This window comes from Centroberyx affinis, unplaced genomic scaffold, assembly GCF_046629955.1.
Source record: "Centroberyx affinis isolate AG114_WGS23_722 - 3 ecotype Tasmania unplaced genomic scaffold, CSIRO-AGI_Caff_v1 ptg001273l_1, whole genome shotgun sequence".
Taxonomy (NCBI): Eukaryota; Metazoa; Chordata; class Actinopteri; order Beryciformes; family Berycidae; genus Centroberyx; species Centroberyx affinis.
In genome coordinates, this window is record NW_027279782.1 from 98518 (window position 1) to 118728 (window position 20211).

At 40.9% G+C, this 20211-nt stretch overlaps 1 protein-coding gene across 6 annotated transcripts in view; it reads right to left on the reverse strand.

The window, feature by feature from the left end:
* furina (furin (paired basic amino acid cleaving enzyme) a) overlaps positions 1-20211 on the reverse strand; it is an 87587-nt gene that overhangs the window by 24178 nt on the left and 43198 nt on the right. For all 6 annotated transcript variants that reach the window (XM_071525178.1, XM_071525177.1, XM_071525180.1 and 3 more), the window contains exons 3-6: positions 17031-17129; positions 7807-7902; positions 4304-4432; positions 3907-3983 (exon numbers count right to left, since the gene is read on the reverse strand). In XM_071525178.1, the coding sequence (XP_071381279.1) occupies positions 3907-3983; positions 4304-4432; positions 7807-7902; positions 17031-17129 (401 nt within the window). The remainder of the gene's footprint in view (positions 1-3906; positions 3984-4303; positions 4433-7806; positions 7903-17030; positions 17130-20211) is intronic.

The window sequence follows — 20211 nt, forward strand, 5'->3', positions numbered from 1 at the left end:
CCAGGGTTTAGTTTAACACAGTCATGCATAATGTGGTCCTGTCTTGCACTCATGTCTAGACATGTGCTGCATTTGGGCATGCTGAATGCTCAGCCACTCAGATTTAGACTAGCTTCCAGCAGACCAAAACAAATCTCAGAGAAGCAACAGTCAATTAGTGTGGGCGCCTACCCAATTGGCAACATTAAGCAAACTGTCCACTTAAAGACCAAGTGGTATGCGCTGCTCACAACATCAATTTTCTTCTAACTACACTAACAACAGCAGTTATGAAGGGCGTATGCTTAGATTTTAAAACACTTTTTTCATGCCTTCACTTGTTCTCATGTCCCAGTTGCCACACACACCCACACCCACTAACACACACACACACACTTCCTGAAAGAAATAGGAGAATTCTGTAGGACGTTCAAAACATCCTTTGTATTTGATAAATTGTGTAACAGCTCAGGATTCTCTCAACATATGTGATAGTGATAATAGGAGATTAAGGTGAACAAAGAGCAATTTCAATGAAGTCTTGTTCTGCTAACAGCCAGACATGCCTCCTAGCAGGGTCTGGTTCAGAGACTAACTCAGGTTACAGCACCTACAGTTGGCTGCAGGCCCGAGGCTACCAACAAGATTAGTATTCATACCCACAGTTGGCAGAATCATTATCTCTCTGCAACACCTAAACTACTTCTCTCTAGAGACGAGCTATAGAGACACTGTTGTCATACAGATACGGCCGCCTTGACATCACAGTGGGTATAGTACATAGATTGGAGAATAAAAAAATAAAAAGAATCTGCCCAAACCTGTACTGGCTCATGATGTACTAAGGAAAAAAGGTGCCAAAAGCAGTTATTTGGCTTATAAAAAGTATAAAAGTGTTGCAATCCTCCAAGGTGCTACATGAGATAATACTCGACAAGATCTGAATTTGCAATCTGTGGTACATGTAGCAGCAAATGAGTGACTTTTAACTAAAGCGAGACTACAGGGAGGTGTAGTAAAAAAGAAATAAAAAACATGGATAACTTTCTCATGGTTGGCAGAAGCCAAAATGACACTCTTTTAGAAAGAGCTGTTGAAATTGCAATAGCAAGGCTGAACAATCCTTTTGACTCTTTCATCAAAATTTGAAACCCAATCAAAAGTTCCATTAACATTTATATCCATAAGTTTTCACTGAGGCACCCACGTTGTTCATTTATCATAATATAAATGCTTTTAAAAACTACAAAAGGAAATTGAGGGCTATACCAAGAAATATATTTTCACCTGTTCAATAAAATAAGCAAACTTGATTTCAGCATATAAATAATTCTTATCACTTTGACATTACAATGAAATATGTTCATGTCCACAGTAGCATTGTTTTTCCTTAGTATGAGTCCCAATCCTCCCACACCCACAGTCTGGCACATGGTGCCTTTCATTCACTTGGTTTTTCTAACTTACATTAGCTTAATTACTTTGAAAAAATCATTGCAGCTCTCTTGGACAGAGGCACTGGCTGATCATTAGTCTCTGGGTTGCTGCTGAGCCTCAAAGGTAAATCTGGACAACTGTTTTCTTCTGCTCATTCTTAATCAGTTTACTAATGAGTTGGCCTGCAGGACAAAAGGTCTGGTAATGTTTATAGAGCGCGGTGAGAGGAATACGAAGAAAACGTCTTGAGAGAGACTAATGTAGGGTGTAGTAAAATTAATCAGCCTGCTGTTTGCAACACTGTTTATAAATAGTTCCTTTCATCCATCATTGCATGAGGATTGCATATTTCCAGAGTGATATGTACAGTCGGCACACAGCCCTTGCATTGTACTTGAGATCCTATTGTCCCTTTACCATGTGTCAGTATGTACTGTGTTACTGTCTTAGTTGTCAATTTGTCTCTGCACCAATGGCATCAAGACAAATTATTGTATATTTATTGTACTTGGTGAATAAAGTGATTCTGACTGCCATAGTTGAAATGATGTTGATGTTAGCTAGTCCTGCACTAAATCAGGAGGCAAAGCTTGTTTTTCTCCACTCAGAGCGACAATTTCTGAAGTTTAACCCAGAGAAGGCAAAAATGTGGATTTGGAGAGCATCCTGATCCGAGTCAGAGGAAACCCTGGAAAGAGAAACAGCTAGATCACATGTTGTCTTGGACAAACATAAGGCTGAATGGTCACATTGCTACAGAGCCATCCTCACATGCTGGGAAAGAAAGACAGCTTTATGGAGGTGAACAGAGTCGGGCTTTCTGCAGGGAACAGGCTCTTACACAGACTTACACAACCTTATGCAGTTCCATGCCCGCCCACGGGGTGTTTACACACGCATCTGCACCAGCCCACCGTAAAGAGAGGGAAACGCGCACACGCGCACACACGCACACACACACACACACACACACACACACACACACACACACTCTTTCTCGGTCCTGCCACAGGGAAGCCACGGAGAGCTGGGTGGCAAGAGATAAGAGCTGGGGTGAGCTGAGGTTGGAAGCAGGAGCAGCCAAAATGAAGGAAACATCAACATTAAGTGTCTTAGCTGGGCTTTGGGCCACTGTGAGCCGCCAGAAGAGCTTAAGCGTGCCTTGGCATAGATTCTGAATGTGTGCAACTGCACTGGAAGGATGTGACATTCTTCCGCAAGAAATTCCATCATTTGGTGTTTTGTTGATGGCGGTGAAAAATAATGTCTCAGGCACTGCTCCAGAATCTCTAATAAGTGCTCAGTTGGGCTGAGATCTGGTGAATATGAAGGCCATGGCATATTGTTTGCACTGTTTTTGTGCTTATGAAAACATTCAGTGATAACTTGTGTATGTCTATGTCTATGTGTGTGTGTGTGTGTGTGTGTGTGTGTGTTCCTGCCCAATGCCCTGCACTAGTAAAGTTCATTTTTAGTATCAGGGTGTTTATACATCTTCCTCCATAGTAAGACTCCGCCTCCTACACATGCTGCAGTGCTTCTAGAGAGTTGATACGGCACTAGCATAGTTAGTAACGGGTCATTCTGCAGCTCTGGCTGTACCCCCCCCCCCCCCGGCCTCCATGCGCCTGGTGCCTGCTCCAGGCCCACGTCTCAGTTGGGGACGTTTGATTTCCACCAGTGCCTAACTATAACCTTCTCTGCCTGTCATCAGTAATCATGGTGAGCCTCAAGATAAAAAAAGGCTCACTGGCCAATGGCCCACAAACAGCAGATTACAGCAAATCACAAATTAAAGTCAGAGGGGAGGCAGGCAGTGGGAGTGAAGGAAGACGAGCAGGGCCCTCCAGAGCCAAGAGATTTGCTCTGTTCCATTAATGCAGATGAACTTAATTCAATCAGTTCTCAGTAAGACAGCACAGTGGTGGTAAACAACTCCTAATGCCATCTGCAGAGGCCGGTGCAATGAAGCTGCTTTCTCCACACACTCACTTAATCCTAGATCAGATTTGCTCTACTTAAACCAGGCTACAGAAATGCCCTGGTGGTACCTGTGTGATTTAAGAGGCCAAAGCAAATCTACAAACTTGGGAGTTACAGGCGGGGTTTGTGTTAGCCAGTAATTGCCCAGTTATGGAAAGTAAAAAATATGAAATGACAGAAAATGAAAGTCTCCCAGACAAAAAAAACCCTGTTGGCTGTAGCTTTTAATTGGATTTGGTCTCATAAATGGCGCCCTAAGACTCAACAGTGGATAAAAAACAGCCACGGGCGTATTTACATGTCAGCTGTCAGAAAGTGACAGAGACTGGAGCACATCTCTATCCTGTAAGCTACAAACGAGGACAAATGAATGAATAAATGCATGCATGTTATCTTGTTATGTCCCCCCACATAGTTTGCATTATGGGCTAGAGTGGGTGGATGCGTTGCCCACCACAAGACAAAGAGAAAAGTGAAAATCGAATTGCCATCCACATAGGTTTCTACCTGTTGTCATTAAGTTGGGTGTATCGCGGCTGAGGATCCGGGTCTCCGTCATTAACGTCGTAGCTGGCATCTGGGTCCTAAAGAGAGACATATAAGCTGTTTGAGTCAGGTGCAGAGACAGCTTCTTCTGAAATTCATAAAGCCAGTTTTGTACACTGATATATTCTTAAATCTGCCAACTGTAAACAACTATTAACCTCTAAATCTGTCCACATAGCGATAATCCTTTCAAGCCAATAGGAGCTCTGGATTAGCATGAGAAATAGTATCTTTAATCTTCAATATGTTCTGTTTGTTCCATTGTTATCTATATCCTATTCTTTGCTGCTGCGGTGACCCAATTTCTCCTCAGGGATTATTTAAGTTTCATCTTATCTCATATCAGAGTTATACTCACGTAGTTCTGTTCCAGGTCAGGGTGGTACTTTTCTATTCCGTCGTCCAGGATGGACACCACCACCCCTTTACCTGTGTAGCCCAACTCCCACGCACCTTTGGCGTTCAGGTCACGGTGGTTCCCGTTGTACTGAGGATGGAGAAAGCCAACAGTAACTACAGTTAGAACTGAATCAACTGAGAGACACTTAAATGCTGAGAAGTGCCTGCTTTAAAGCTGAAAATCTGGCATGGTTGTCTCTCTTTTAAAAAAAAAAAAAATTAATCATTTAAGGACATTTAGATGAAGGATGAGCTTTTGAGTAATGCATTCAGGAGAAAATGTTTTATGTAGTACTTATTGAATATCAGTCAATCTTCCTCAGTGAAAAGGGAAAGTTTCCCTATGAGGGGCAGGCAGTATTACAAGGTTGTAGACAGCCTCTACACTCACTATTAAGAGCAACAGTGCCAAGCTTGCGTCTCTTATCAGTTAATACCAATGAGTGGCTCCGTCAGCAAAGCACCAGCGAACTGGATGATGGCACACAGCGATCGCTCTGCAGGCATTCTGATACGCTTTTGACATTCAACTTGACCTTTGGTCAAATGCCATGTCTGTCTTATGTACTTCAAAGCTCTTCTTTCGAAAATGCACCATCAGTTAAATATAATTCGTCTGACATACCATCCAGCCCCTTTTCCCCTTGGATTTCAGACCCTCGTGCCTTCAGTCTGTGAGGCAAGATGTGGTTTGTTCTGCAACCTTGTAATGTCATTGACACTTAAACCGCCAAGAAGAAAATCCATTACAGCCAAAAGGTGTGATCCGCAATGCTTATTCAGATTGAATAAGGCCATTTGGAGTATTGAGTGAATAAGTGTGAGAGAGGCACGTAAAACATTTCATTTTGAATAACTGCTCATCAAATAAGCCTTTTCCCTTCCAGTAATTTTAATGCATCTCTTTAATCTCACCAGTCCATCTGCACGCTGGAATCTTAAGCGCAAGAGCAAATTTACAGCTTGAGATCTGTGCTTTGAGGCTTGCCCATCGTTTATCAGTAGAAAAAAACGGTCTCATCATTTAAGATAAATAACCAAAAATACTAAATATTCATCGGAATTGAGACATGCTGACTATTAGCATCTGCCTATCACGGACGCCCACCCACCCAACACACCCACACTCTGCTCTGGCCAGCAAGGTTCAGTTTTAATGAGGGAGAGACTGTGATTCACTGGTACTGTCATATAACCTGGAACCGGTAGGAAGGAGCACAGCAGCACACTCCTGCAACCCCACAACCTTTACTACAGCTACCCTTGTTACAGAACATCTAATAAACACAATTATTTCAGAATTTAACATATAGAGAAGTAACATATTCAGCTCATAAAAAAAATGTGTTGTGCTCAAGGACTCTTTTTCTCATATAACTCAAGAAAATGGCAGATGTTGTCGAAGAAAAAAGGTTTGGTGCATCACATGAGGAAAAATAAGTGTGGAGCAGAAACAAGTTACCTTAGTTAAAATAGAAAGCCTTTATTGTAACATGGTCATTGGTTGTTAAAAGACAGACCGGTTTCGACCTATACAGGTCTTCATCAGGGTTCAAATGGAAGTAAAGTCATTTCTTAGAGATTTTACAACCTACACCCAACTAAGGGTGTCACTCAATCCCATAGGTCATCGATACTCGACAGGTAGACCTAATTGATGACATGTGTCTAATGACAATGTAGTTCTGAAGTCACATATTCAGCTATTCCAAGACGAATAAGCAATTTTTCTTTAATTTGAATAAGTACATACTTTTCTACAGTATATCACTTGTCCACGATCACTGCTCCATTTTGAAAGCCCTGATACTTTGTCCCACAATGGGCACATTTATATTAAATGTTATACCACATTACTTAATTGGAACCTTAAAAAATAATCTATTCCCCAAGTTATTAACTTTGGGTAAGAATTTAACTAATATAGTATATTAGTGTATATGGTATAATTATATAACATTATAATACCACTAAGAAATTATACATACTAAGTATGAGTATTAGCAATCAGTAATTCAAATGCAGATAATAACAGGAGGCAGAATACATCGACTAGCAATGCCTAGTAAAATCAATGTCAGAATTATATCAAAAGGTTTTGCTGCTGTAGATTAAATGGCCACAACTATGAAATAAATCGAACACCATTTGAAGATCTAATGCCAAGTCTAGCAGGCGAGGGTAAACAGCTCAAATGAGCGTTTTTTGTTTTTTTTCCATTAATCACAGAGTTGGTCAGCAAACTGCTCACTGCATTTGCATTACACAGAGTTGCTAGCCACCTAAGTGTTTTTAAATAGACTTCAATCTTTATTTAACTGTCTTCAACTTAAACAAGTAAAATATTTATTTAAAGGACCACAGCAAGTATCATGTTTGTAAAATAAATACATAGCTTTACTTTGAACCTTTACGTGGTAGGGAATGGGATGCTGGGTTGTTTTGCCTCCATAAGATGCCGACAATTATGACACTTTTATCACACAATTTTTCACACAAATTAGAAAGCATGATTTTATTTGAAAATATGTTATAAAACAATTTATTAAATATATTAAATATTTATTACTGCGGTGGAGAAAAGAGATAACAGTGCTATTTTTTTTTTTTCAAAACATTTTTTGCATGGAATTATTGCATATCCATGAGTATTATTGATCATGGTACTAGTATCAATAAAATTCTATTAATACCCAACCATTGTGTAAGGACTGAGATCTTCTAGGATGCATTTACCCCTTTAATCACTGTGGTGCAGCCAGTCAACAGGCTACTATACACTCGCTTCCCCTTTCAACCTACCATTAACAGCTCCAGGACACCAGGGAATTGAGTTTGCCTCCGTTCAAGCACAGGCGTTTTGAAGAATTGGTGATGCAAGTCTCTTTGTTCTGCATCACAATGAACCTCCTCCTGCCTAAAGCGCCCTCGCAGTAATTGAAGGAAGGGAGGAGCCCAACAGAAATTCTCAGAAATTGTTACTGTCGCATTTAATAGGCCAGTGTATCAGTGGCATTCTTCAAATCAAATGTAAAATCAATCAACTGAACAACGAGAGCGCTTCAACTTGAATCACTTCTTTGTATTCTCTCTTTGTTGTTGCGCTGTATGAGGCCTAAAATAAACCAAAGCAATTCAGCAGTTAAAGGCACAGTGTGTGTGTACACGCTATTTTTAAAGCAGAAACTTGAAGGTGAAGTCATTCGAACTTGTGCTTGTTCTGCAAACAAGACACACAGCAGCATCGAGCCTTTCACACAAAGACGGCATGGATTCACACAGGCTCGTCTTTTGACTGGGGCAGACATCACACAGCCAAATTTAATTACCTGTATTGACTTTGGGCGGATAGAAAGATCAACCAGTGTGCAATGCTGAATGGACTCTAATGGTACCTGCACACACTGACCACACGCACACTTTTGTTCAGCTGTGTTTCTGTCCAGATGGGCTCACACTCACCAGGTACCACTGGTCTCTGAACTTGGGATCTGAAGGCTCTGTGAAGACATCCCTCTTTTTCCTCCGTTTCACCACCTGCTGCTCTGCCCAAGTCACCTGAGAACGAAACACACAGACACAAGTACGCATAAACAAATTAGCAATGCACACAATATGGTGAGGTGATGTTCAGCTAAAGGCAGTGAGCATCAGCAAGGGAAAATTCTCCGACGGCAAAAGGATACTGCTCACTGTAGTATAGAAAAACCATTAGCACAAGCAATAATTATGTGCTGGCCATGAGGGTCACAGTGTCAGATGAATTAATAGAGATCCCAATTCACAGTGGGATGACAACAGACAGAGAGAGATTAAAGGCACAGGGGTACTGTGGGCTCCTCACTAATGAGACTCGCTGACAAATGCCAGAGCAGTCGGAGACTAATTAAAATGTCTGAATTGGGGTACATTAGGAACTACGCTAACTCTTTAACATGCGTATGGGCACACACAAGTATGCATGCACATAAAAATATACACATATAATTTCAGTGAAAGTTAAACAACACAGCGTTAACCCAGTCTACAGCAGGCGGGGGAGCTTTCCTAATGTGGGAGCTCCTGCAGAAAATGTTGACAGAGGCAGATTGCATACAGTGAAAATAAGCCTGCATCTTACTCCCTCTGTAGACTTGTGCTTGCTGTTCAGCAAAACGCCTGGGTGGATGAGAACAGAAAAAAACATGTCAGAAAAGGAAGACAGAGAATTGCCGCAAGGACAGAGCACCTGACATGAAGGACAACCAAAGCACACCGCAGCTCTCGCTCTGCCTCTGCAGATCATTAGACCCACAGGAGTGGAGAAAAAAGAAAAAAAAGGAAAACCAAAACAAAAAACATGAAGGTCACTTTAGTAGCTACACTAAAGTTATGTGAATCCAACATCACCAAAATTTGGTATGTATGAAGAGGGAATACATGGAGGTGATTTTAGGAGCACAGAGGTTTGTGTGAGTTCATGCTGATGTAGCTCCCTTCGCTGGTTTGCAGCACACAGTCAAAGTGGAGCAGATGCCTCCACAAGGACTGTGATGATTTTTCAATTTGTACTGGGAAGACCAGGTCAGACCTGCAAGGTACAGCTGGACCAGGTAAAACCTGGGAGGGGGGGCGCTAAAATTGTATCCATTGTTTTTTTCTTTTGTATCTTTCTTCCTCTCTCCATGTCTCACACTGCGACGACTAGCCCCTCCCTTAGTGAATGTGTCTGTAGCTTAGATTGTGTTAATGTGATGTAGGAATATTCAGTGAACAACTTGACGCCAAAAACAAATGACTTTCACGGTGGTTTCATTTGGATGCTTCATATTATAAGGGCCAATGCTTTATATTATAAGGACCAATTAGTGTCATCCTTAATTTCTTTTTTTTGGGTGACAGGGGTGTAAGGAAGGACATTTTTTTCATATTGCAACAGTAGGTTAAATTTTTCCATTGCTGAAAGAATGTAAAATGCAGGGAACATTCAGAAGTTCATTTGTGTTGTCAAGAGCTAAATAAATATCAATCAAAAGCACATTATGTCTCTTAGTGAAATGTGCGACTGTGCAATTTCTGTTTCTTAGCTGGATAATGTCCGAACAGACAAAATAAGGGCAACATAAACTCTGCATTGCTCTTCATGGCACTGGATCAAATTGTACTAAATCAAAAATGAATGCCATCATATTGAATTGTTGCCCTGCTCAAAGACATCTTTCCTGTATTGAATCGTTAAATATGTATTGAGATCCATATCAAACTGGTTTTAGAAGGAGAGATTCACATCCATAGCCTCCACGGTAGTTTCCCCGCTTGACAAGGTCACAATATTATTACATCTAATAAATATGATAGGGGGTGGTGGAGCGTTGTTGACAGGACAGTTAAGAAACATAAAGGAAGTTGCTGATGTTCTAGTCCCAGGCAGTGTAATGTTGTCTATCTGTGGGGAAAATGGAAGTATTAACAGGAGAGGTTCTCTGCGGTCAGAGTGACAAAGATCCAGTTGTATGCAGCATCCCAATTTAATCGTCATTACGCATCCGTCCATGTGGTTTCCTGTCTGATAGAAACACATTCTGTTTGTCTCTTATGCTATTCTAGTCATGGGACACAGGACAGTCTGTACAGTTTGCCCTCTTTCCATTTTCTCATCTGCTTTACACTCATTGGATCCCACTCTGCTGACATGGTCCTGAAAAACAAAGATTCTTCTGTGATAGAAACTGTACCATTAAAGTGTCTGCAGCCACTAAGACAGTCACAGTGTTTCTCCAACTTGCAATTTAATAAACAATAATAATGTGTTAGTTTCTTATTCTTATAAATTCTCTTTTCATTTGCCCCCTCCCCCATGAAGGTCAGAGCACATAGTTAGCCACAGAACAGCTCCGTTGCTCAAAGACACTTCAGCAGGGCGGACGTTTGCCAACAAGGAGACATGAACCCACGTTTTCCAATTGAAGGACGGTCTCTCTAACCACTGCACCACCCTGCCATCCAAGCCAGACATAGAGTGCTAGCTGCCTATCCCAAGAGGATGGAAGGCCTGAACGACCTCTGTAATTGTGCCTTATGAGCCTCCACACACTCCTGCAGACAAGGCACGAACATGGCTGACTGCAAAGCCACTCAATCACAGTTCAAACACTTCCAGCAAGGCATGCAGGATCATGCATTAGCTACCTAGACTGGCTGCTCCTTTCAGTTACAGAAACCCTCATTGATGCCATTTAGTCTACCATTAATTTGTAAACCCTGTCATAGACAGTTCTCAGAGATTTCCATCAAAACACAGTAGCACAAGTAATTTTCCTCTAAATAATGCATTAGAGAACAGTGCCTTAGTCTTTACGTCATATGGAGACAGCTGAGATTAGTGTTTCAGGTTTGGTCATGAATAATTACTATTCAGACCAGCAGTCCACCCTGGGACATGGCGAAAAAGTAACTTCTTGTATACCAGCCAGTACCATTATAAGTAATTAGTTTTATTATACTTTCAGTCAGTAAACCCTGAGATATGGGGGGGAAGTAACTTCTTGAAAGCAGTATGATAGCCATTACCTTTATAAGAAATTTGTTTTATTATACTTTCCGTGGGAGAACAATATATGATTCCCTATGTCTGTTTTGAATCACTTTCACAAACACTCACATTCATTACTTTATAGCGTACATTTGACCAAAATGTTCTGTAATTTCAAGTAATGTGTACTTCCACAAAGAAAAGAGTTGGTATTCTGACCTAACAGCTTTCATCTTTCTTTAACTTGGACATTAAGACAAAAGGAAATGAGTTACTGGAATACATTTCCCCAACTGTGACCACAGGTTATCAGTGAATTAGCAATCATATTCAACAGAGCACATCAGTAAGCATCCTGTGAAATGCACCATGGTGCCTGAAAACAGTAGATTAGGGCTGAGATCACAGTCCGTATTTCCTACGAAATGTTCACTCTCCATATTCAGAACAACTAGAAACTAGAAACAATAACAATAAGTAATAGCTTTCAGTTCCAAACTCACAATTCATACTAATTAGACTGTCTAAATCCCAACTGTTTAGGCAAGATGGTAACAACAGGCATTTCCATTTTGCATTTTGCCGTTTTTGAGTGAAGAGGAAACAGAGTCTTGGGGAATTCTTTAATAGTCGGTGACAGAACAGGGAGCCAGCAGTTGACAGATACCATTTCCTTTATAAATGGGTTTGGAAAATGGAAAATAGAGTGCCTTTCCCCTGCGTCCAGACCATTCACATGCAGAACTCAGTTAATGTTCACATACAGGCCGGTCAGTTAATGTTTCAGATGAGACTCTCCGTCCTTCATTATATGAGTATAAGGTCTGCCCTCTACTGCCAAATGGAGGTCCCATCTACGGCATCATTACCATAAAGGAACATGGTTATGAAAAAAAATGACACTAGTTCAGTAGTTATGGCATATGTATTCATGGCTTTATTGTGTTACAGCTGCTACTATTCTTGCTACAGTAATGACACTGGTATTGGACGGCTCGACAGCAGTCAAACAGAAGGCAGTTTGTGTTTAGAGGTAGTATTGAAGGATTGAATCCCACCACAGCTTTCTCTCCTGTGTCTCTCCCCCTCTACTTTTCAACTGTCAAAGCAAATACACATACTAAAGCTTGATGGACTGCTCACACTCCTTCATAAACAAAAAAAAACAAAACAACAACAACAACAAAATAAATCAGAAGGCAGGGGGAGGAAGCAGTTAGGCCCAAGCTTTAAATCTTCTATAGACTCCATCAACAGGACTCAGTCAGCCAGTCCATGAGATCTGGCAGAGGTCCAGGCGCTTTAGTCAGTAATTAGAGACTCTTTATTGAGCCTTTTGTTTGAGATTCATCTCTACCAGTTTAAAAGCTGTAGGCTAGTCTCTCTAGCATTTTATAGTTTCTCTTAGTATTGCTGATACAAAAAATATTTTGCAGTGGAAACATCAAGGTGATTTGCAATGTTTTCTGTTTGCAGAAAAATCCAAGCACTGATGAAAGTGTGAGTCAAATTTGCAATGACCTACTTGTTGATAAAGGCTTTGATCTGACTATTTATTGCAGCAGTGTTGCCAAGATTTGTTAAAAGTTTGGATGGGAGAGAATTTATGTGTAAAAAGCGTGGGGATTGGTCAAAATTGCAAGCTATTGCAACATTTGCTCGGCTCTCTTGATTTCAGGAAAAAAAAAATCTTGTAAATTCCTGGAGGGACTGACAAGCTGACCTGAACTTTCCTGAACAGGCAGGAGGACCTGACACTGTAAGGCTCCACTTTCTCTGAGGTGCTGTGGGAAAAAAGGAATTCAAAAACAGGAAATAGAGCTGTGGTGGGAAAGGAAATCCCAAAGAGGGAGGTTAGGGAGGTGGGCCAGTTCTAAGAGTGGACGGGAACAAAAAGACGGCACATGCATTTCTTTTCCCAATGCGCACCTGTTCTGTGTGGCCACACAGCATGTCAACAAGACCAATGACATGCAGCCAAGTTTCACTAACTTCTAAAAAGGAAGCAGAATAGTGCGGTGGAAACTAATCTCAAACTTGGGCAAGGCGATGACTTTTCTATTCCCAATAATGAGTAATATTTTTCAGAGTCTCTTCCAAAGTGGAGCAGGTTAAAAGATTTTATTAACTGTGTTTGAACACAAAACTGAGGCTATTGGGGGCTTCGGAGCTATTGGGGGTTTAAAATGAGCAGCTTAGAATTTTAACTTGAGTTATGAAGAAACAGAGCTAGAAAAATAGATTGAATTAGTGTTTTGTGGCACTGATCTACACACAATAAGCCCATAATGTCAAACTTAAACATTTTTACAAATTAATAAAAAATGAAAAGCTGAAATATTTTGAGCCAGTAAGTATTCAGCATTATACAGTATTTTCACTCCAAATTGATATACATGTAGATTAATCCAAATTGCTTTGAATGTCCTTGGCATGTCTCTACAGCTTGATTGGAGTCCACGTTCAATCAACTGGACATGATTTAGAAAGAAACACATTATGTCAATATAAGGTCCCACAGATGACAGTGCAGGTCAGAGGAGAAAATTGACCATGAAGTCCTGGAACTGGCCATAGACGTCAGAGACAGAATTGTGAGATGGCAGAAATTTGGTGAAGGGTATAAAACAATTTCTACAGTGTCGGGATTTCACAAGAGCACAGCAGACTCCATTATTAGGAAATGAAAAAAATGTGGATCTGACAGGACTCTTTCTAGAGCTGGTCTACAGAACTACAGAGTTCCTTGGCTGTGATGGGAGACTTTGCCAGAAGGACAACAGTCAGTGCAGCTCTTCAGAAATGTGGGCTGTATGGCCGAGTGGCCGGAGGGAAGTCATTCTCGAAAAAAGGCACGTAATCAGTTTGAAGTTTGCAAAATAGCAGTGAAAGACTCAGAGCTTGAGGCAAGAGGTTCTGTGGTCTGCTGAAATGAAAATTTAACTCCTCAGTCGTAATGCAAAGCTCTAAGTCATGCTGGGACATGGTGTAGGCGTGATGACTTGAACTGAAACTGAAAAACGCATCAGGTTGCGGTGCATTCTAGGGTCAAACAGATATATCGATTAGCCGATATAGGCCTTTTGAAGATATACCAGTATTGCCAAGAGTGCCACCGATGAAGCACCAATAGAATAAAGATAGCAAAATTAGCTAAATTAATGCCTAAAGGCATTAATTAGTGGCACTGAGCCGGTTCAGACAGCACAAACATTTGTCCAGTGGAGGCCGCTGTTCACTCAGTCAGCAAACAAAAGGCTCAGCAGCTCTATGGGTAGACAATGGTGATAACTGAACTTGTCATTCAAGTTTTACTGTCAATAAACAGTAAAACTGTCCCTGTCTGAATGGCTGTGTACTGATTAAACGAAATCAGAGCATGCGACAGGTGATTATGAGGCTCATTAGCATGGTAGTAGCTTTAGCCGCAGTGGCTAAACAGCTAACTACTGGCTAGCAAGCCAGGTAGCTAATGCTCAGCCAGCCAGTAGTGACAGGACCAACAGGGCAAGATACTCCTCCTTTTTAACAATGAACAGAAACAACTCATGTGAAAGCAATGTATGACTTCCTAAATTGTATTCCTTTGGCAGTAGTAGCAGCCCACTAAGATGGCAGCAGTCTACCTTTTGTTGTTAAATGGGAAGATGTGCCAAATAATCGGAGAGGCTCAGGCAGACATAATGTTAGCGTATTTGTGTTGCGTGTTTATAGCAGTTCGGTAGTTTGAAAGGACGCAACAGTAAGAGACTAATGTGCAACGGGGCTGTTTCTTTTGTCTAAGCTGTATCGAGTGAATCTATTATCAAATAAAATTGTTTGTATACATTCCAAAACCCCCGCAGTCTAGATACTAAACTAGACTAGAAAATTAAGTATTAAATGTGATATAGTGCCATGCTGCAATACAAGGCAGATCAATTATCAAACCATAATGTAGTCTACAGTTTTATGATTGTTAACTACAAATTCTTGTTAGTAATATTGAACGATGGGGAGCAAGCTGTTTAAGTGTCCCACTGAGTAGAACACTTTTAATTATTCCAACTGAATGCAAAGGGGAACACTGAACCGAATTGCAAGGTCGGATGTGTTGAATAATGGCGATCATTTGGTCATTATGTTTTGTCAGTGCTGTCATACAGCTAAAGCACCAGCAATCTTATTATGCATTTGGGTCTCGGCTATGTCAGTTAGGGTGACAGAGTAATATTGAATCTAATTGTCCATGATAAATCTTCATTCAGGGATTTGAATTAATTTCAAATGTTGAGTTAAAAAATGACAGCCCTGCTACAGATCTTATTTCCTGTCTTTGATAGACATGTTGATACCCAACATGGTTATTTTGTGTGAAAGAGTGTTGATTTTTTTTGTTTGAGATTAAAGCAGTAATGTTTTGTTACAGTTCAGTCTATATTAGGGGTCATCAACTCTGGTCCTCGAGGGCTGGTGTCCTGCAGACTTTTGGTCCTCCCTGGTAACAATATGCGTTCTTATGCATTCTTGTGCCCAACCGCCGAAGCACAATTCCAAAACAAAAGAATGAAAGGGCAGAGGACAGATAAAAATCACAGAAGTTTATTGCCAGCCAAGGATGCATCGGATGGTCACTTGACCAACGAGAACGAACTGAAAGCCCCAAGATTCATTGCGAGAACGACACATCACGTCCGAGCAGCGCTGTAGTCTACAGTCCAGAGCCGGTTGTAACAGGTGGGAAAATTAACAGCTGTGTGTCTTAATTAATCACGTGTACAATGTGAAGCACACAGCCCATCTCAAACTGTAAGGAAGCATCTCTGTGCTGACTTTCATGAGAAGATCATTCTTTCCAAGATAACTTGGGATGAACTTTCTCCACAAGGACACAAGAACTGACTTGGTGTTTTTGGATTTGGTCTGTGTCTACCTGAGACCAGGTGTGGCTTATTAACGTATTCTTAAAATGAAGAAAAATAATTAAAATAATAAAATAAAGTGCCTTACAGTTTCCCGTAAAGGCACTGGTAAGAGAGACTCATTTTGGGGTGGCCACATGTTGGAGGTATGACTAACCTCAAAACGGTCTGCAAAACAGCTGGACAATACTGAAATGTGAAATAAAAGGACTTTCAAATGAGATCAGACAAGCAGGGGGAACTGGTCCAGAGAGGTCCATAGAGGAGTATCTGGGAGACATTCAGATCCACCAGCTCACCTCTCAGCACAAAGGTAAAAGGCAAACAGACAGACCAGATGCTGTGGGTTGTCAAAGGCATCCATTATAAGAAGGTGATAAATGAGAGCCAATGGTTTGGCTCTTTGCCCTGTGCTTGTTAGCTGACCGTATTCCCCTTTGTTTCTACCCTGCCTAAGCCTGCAGTACACACCGTAATGTCAGGTTTTGACAAAGATCACCCAAAGGCCCGGGGCCAGTAAGACACCGACTTGAGTCAACTGATTGGTCAGTCAGAGCCACAACTGGACCAGTACAGAAAAAAAGAAAAGAAAAAAAACTTCTGGTCTTACAATTACTTGCCTGGTTTTTGCAGTTCAGTTTTGATTTTACCGTATTCTTATTTTATATAATTATAATATTAAGCCTTTTTACACCCCAAAATATCAGTAATCATATAGCTTGCTTTCTCAACATGTATATGCTTACAGTCGGCATGCAATTAGATATGGCTATTTTTTATGTGACCTTCCATTTATTCACATTATTCGTGACCGCAGACATTGTGTTTTTGTCAATCCACAAAAGTCAACAAAAAAAGCCACATCTCACATTATTACATTGGATCTGAACCAAATCAGTGCAAATGAGTAAATGATGAAATTAGAAATGCTTTATAAACATGTAAACAAGTATTTAAAAGATTTGACATTTTTCAAGCTTTTTAAAAATTGTCAAATAAACACATGCATGCACCCCAAAGAACCCAAATTCGGTTCCAAATTCCTTCCAAATGGCAAGTTCAGGGCTGACCATGTTATCCTTGGCTACTGATGGTGAAACCACAACCACCACCCACGCACTGCACTCCATCCATTTCTTCCAAATACAGCAACTACCAACACTTCACACTTTCTCCCCACCGCACACTCTGACACATCAATAAACCTCCTCCATATTCGTGAACACACAACACACCATTTGGTCCATGCCCCCCCCCCTCCTCAAATACCTTACCTTGAGTTCTCTTTGTAGACGGACTTGTGTCCCCCTGTGATCTGACAGCGATCTCTTCACCAACGTACGATGCCGGAAGTGATAATAATCACCAAATGCCTACAAAGACAAAGACAAAGACATACGATCATTTATCACAGAAGGCAATCGACTTAAATCTCTCTCACCGTCTCTCTCCTTTCTGATAATGCAGCAACGTATCACAATAATGTGACAATAGCTTATTTGAAGGACACAGTTACTTTGGCTGTTTTGCTTCTTTATTTGTGCAACAATACCACTAAAATACTACGTAAAAAGTTGTTCTCAACAGTACAGTTAAGTATAGAATAATAGTCAGCCCCAGCCTGTGGATAATACACAACTGCAAAAAGGTATGCCACAGAAGAAACATCTGAGGTAAATTACAATGTTATTAAATAACTGTATTCAGTAAGGAGATCCGTCTCCTGGTGCAGTCATTCATGGAGCCAGATGTGAGACAGCATCTGACCTACTGTAATACAGCGCAGCCCATCAAATCCAGGCAAACTGAGAGCAAGTTGACTGGGAGCCAGCCGACTGCTCAAATAAGAGTGGACACTGCTTTTATTGAAGGTCACTGGGAAAGGAAACAGCCAATGCCCTGGCTGTGAACCCAGTAAGTAATAAACTGAGAAAATATAGATGTTGTATACCTGATAAGAGGGCAGACAGGTTACACAGACACATATACAGCAAACCATGACTTTTTCTCTGCATTTTACACTGCCTTTTTTCTCTGCATACACTATCTGAAATGTAGATAATTGGCTACATTAGCAAGTAAGGTGTGCAAACGTTGTTTATTTAGGTAAGCTTACTCCCATCTCATTTATGTGGTAAGTTTACTCCCGTCACCACCACCTTGACTAACATTCCCTGTGGGAAACCCTGTACATGACCCATAATCCTCTGCACTCAGTCCAGTCATTACCACTGTGTAATTGAGGACATTAATATCGAACATTCTTGCCCTAGACAGAATATATTGGCCTGGCATAGAAAAGAAGCACATCCACAACACATGATCAGCAATCCAGAAGGACATTTTATGTTCAGAGTGAAATAAAGTGTTCAGCTACCCATCCAACCCCTAGAAAGGAACTCAGCTGGCGATGATGGCTGTCTAATAAGCTCTGAATTGTAAAGCTGAATTGGAGCTAGTACAATAAACAAAATTACCAATCACTGGCCACCTAAAGGTAACTAAGAGCATACCCATATGTATCATGACAGGTGCTGCAAAAAAAAAGGGAAATACAATTTCAGTCAATAGAACAGGATACTTATTTTCCTAGCAGAGGTCCTGGTACTGCAGCAGGGACTGCAACACCCCAGAGGAAGCAGGGTTCAGTCCCCTAGCCCCCTCTGCTCCCATTTAATCACAGTAAACAGGCCGGTTCCAGCCTGGCTGACACAAATAGCCCCTGCACACAAAGCCAATGGACAATAGGGAGGCAATAACCAAGAGAGAAGACACACTTTATAACGAGATGCAGCTCAGTGGTGGAACCACAACCATAAGTGTGTGTGTTTGTGTGTGTGTGTGTTACTGTTATAGAGCAAGACCAAAGCTACAAGCAAATACAGAATGTAAATGGAATAAAATGCTGACATCCAAAAGCATTAGCTGAGCCAATTGTCCCTCTTGTGACAGGGGAGAAGAATTGGAGCAGGTAGTGGGTCCATTGTGTTAGCCCAGATAAGAGCCTGGGAGGTTGGACATTGATCAAAGACGTGGGTGGAGAGTGGCAGGGTCCATTAAGCAACTCTAAATAACATTAATACCAATGAAAAAAGACACTTAAAAACAAAGCAGTGAGGATTGATTCAGACGGAGCAAGGAAAAATCCACCCTAAAACATTTTAACACAATAAAAAACAGCAATTGCCGACGTACCGTGCATTTCTGGGCCCATTTGTTGTTCAGTGGTGTATTTTTCTTATTCTCGCGGATAACTGGCCAAACGAATTTTTCAGTTATCTAAATCATCAACGGTAAACGTCAGGTTTTGGTGTTCTCTAAGAGTCAAAGAGCAAGTTCCGATGAAGTTCAACAGTCATACAGGGAGAAATCCATCATAGAAGCGGCAGAGATACCAATTTCTCCATCGACAGTAGCTTCAATAGACCATAATGCAATGCAACAACAAGGCATGTTGCATTTTGAGTTATGGGCACGGAACTACATTTTATCAACTGGAAAACCTCTTGCTCCACTACTGCCATTGCAATTGCTCTTTCAACCTACACCGACAACTGTATGCAACAAGTTGACGTACGTTCTCTGAATGTCTCTCTCTTATGAACTCTTATGTAAAGTAGATGACGCAGGTTGAGGGAGTGTGGGAACAATAGAAAGGTACATTTCAACACTTCATCACAAAATAACTCAGCTTCCTTATGATTGTGTTAGATCATTCTGTTCTACGATTGATTGTTCAGCAGTTAGATCTAGCTAGGCTCATTCTCTCTTAAGTCCTTTGAGACACTGTGTAACTTCAATGCATTGATCATCACAGATTGATGATGTACAACAGTGTAAGAGTATCTGAAGGTGGATTTTTCCTTTAAGAACTCATGATAAGTCACTAACTTTTCAAGGCCAACTAATTTCCACATTTCCACTCAAATTAAACTGTCCTTGACACTTGACCTTATAGATGCAATTGTCGGAATAGAGAGAAAGTTGTGCATTGACGCTCACTGCCAAGAATTCGAACAGAATATAAAATCACTCAGAAATGACAACAACCCCCCACAGGTGCAAGTCGAGATAAATCTACCTCAGACTCTCAAGAGATTAGTTCCAATCACTGCACTGGAAAAACACTGGTATGCATGCATAAACACACACACACATAAGGGGACAAAGATCACCACACATTCATGCCAGCTCAAACATTAGAGACATATGCACAGACACATACTCACCTCAATCAACCCCAAAAAAAAGCTATTCTAGTACTACTAAATGTCTACCCTGTAGCTCGACCATCATCTTGCAATCAGGAACAAAACTTAACAGCGTACTTTTTGGACCATTTAATCAAGAGACCACATTGTGTCTGTAGGGTTTAATTGCTTTGCTATGGAAAAAAAAGCCCATTTGCACCAAAGACATTTAGATTGGGAAAATGTGGAAACAGACGGATCAGGA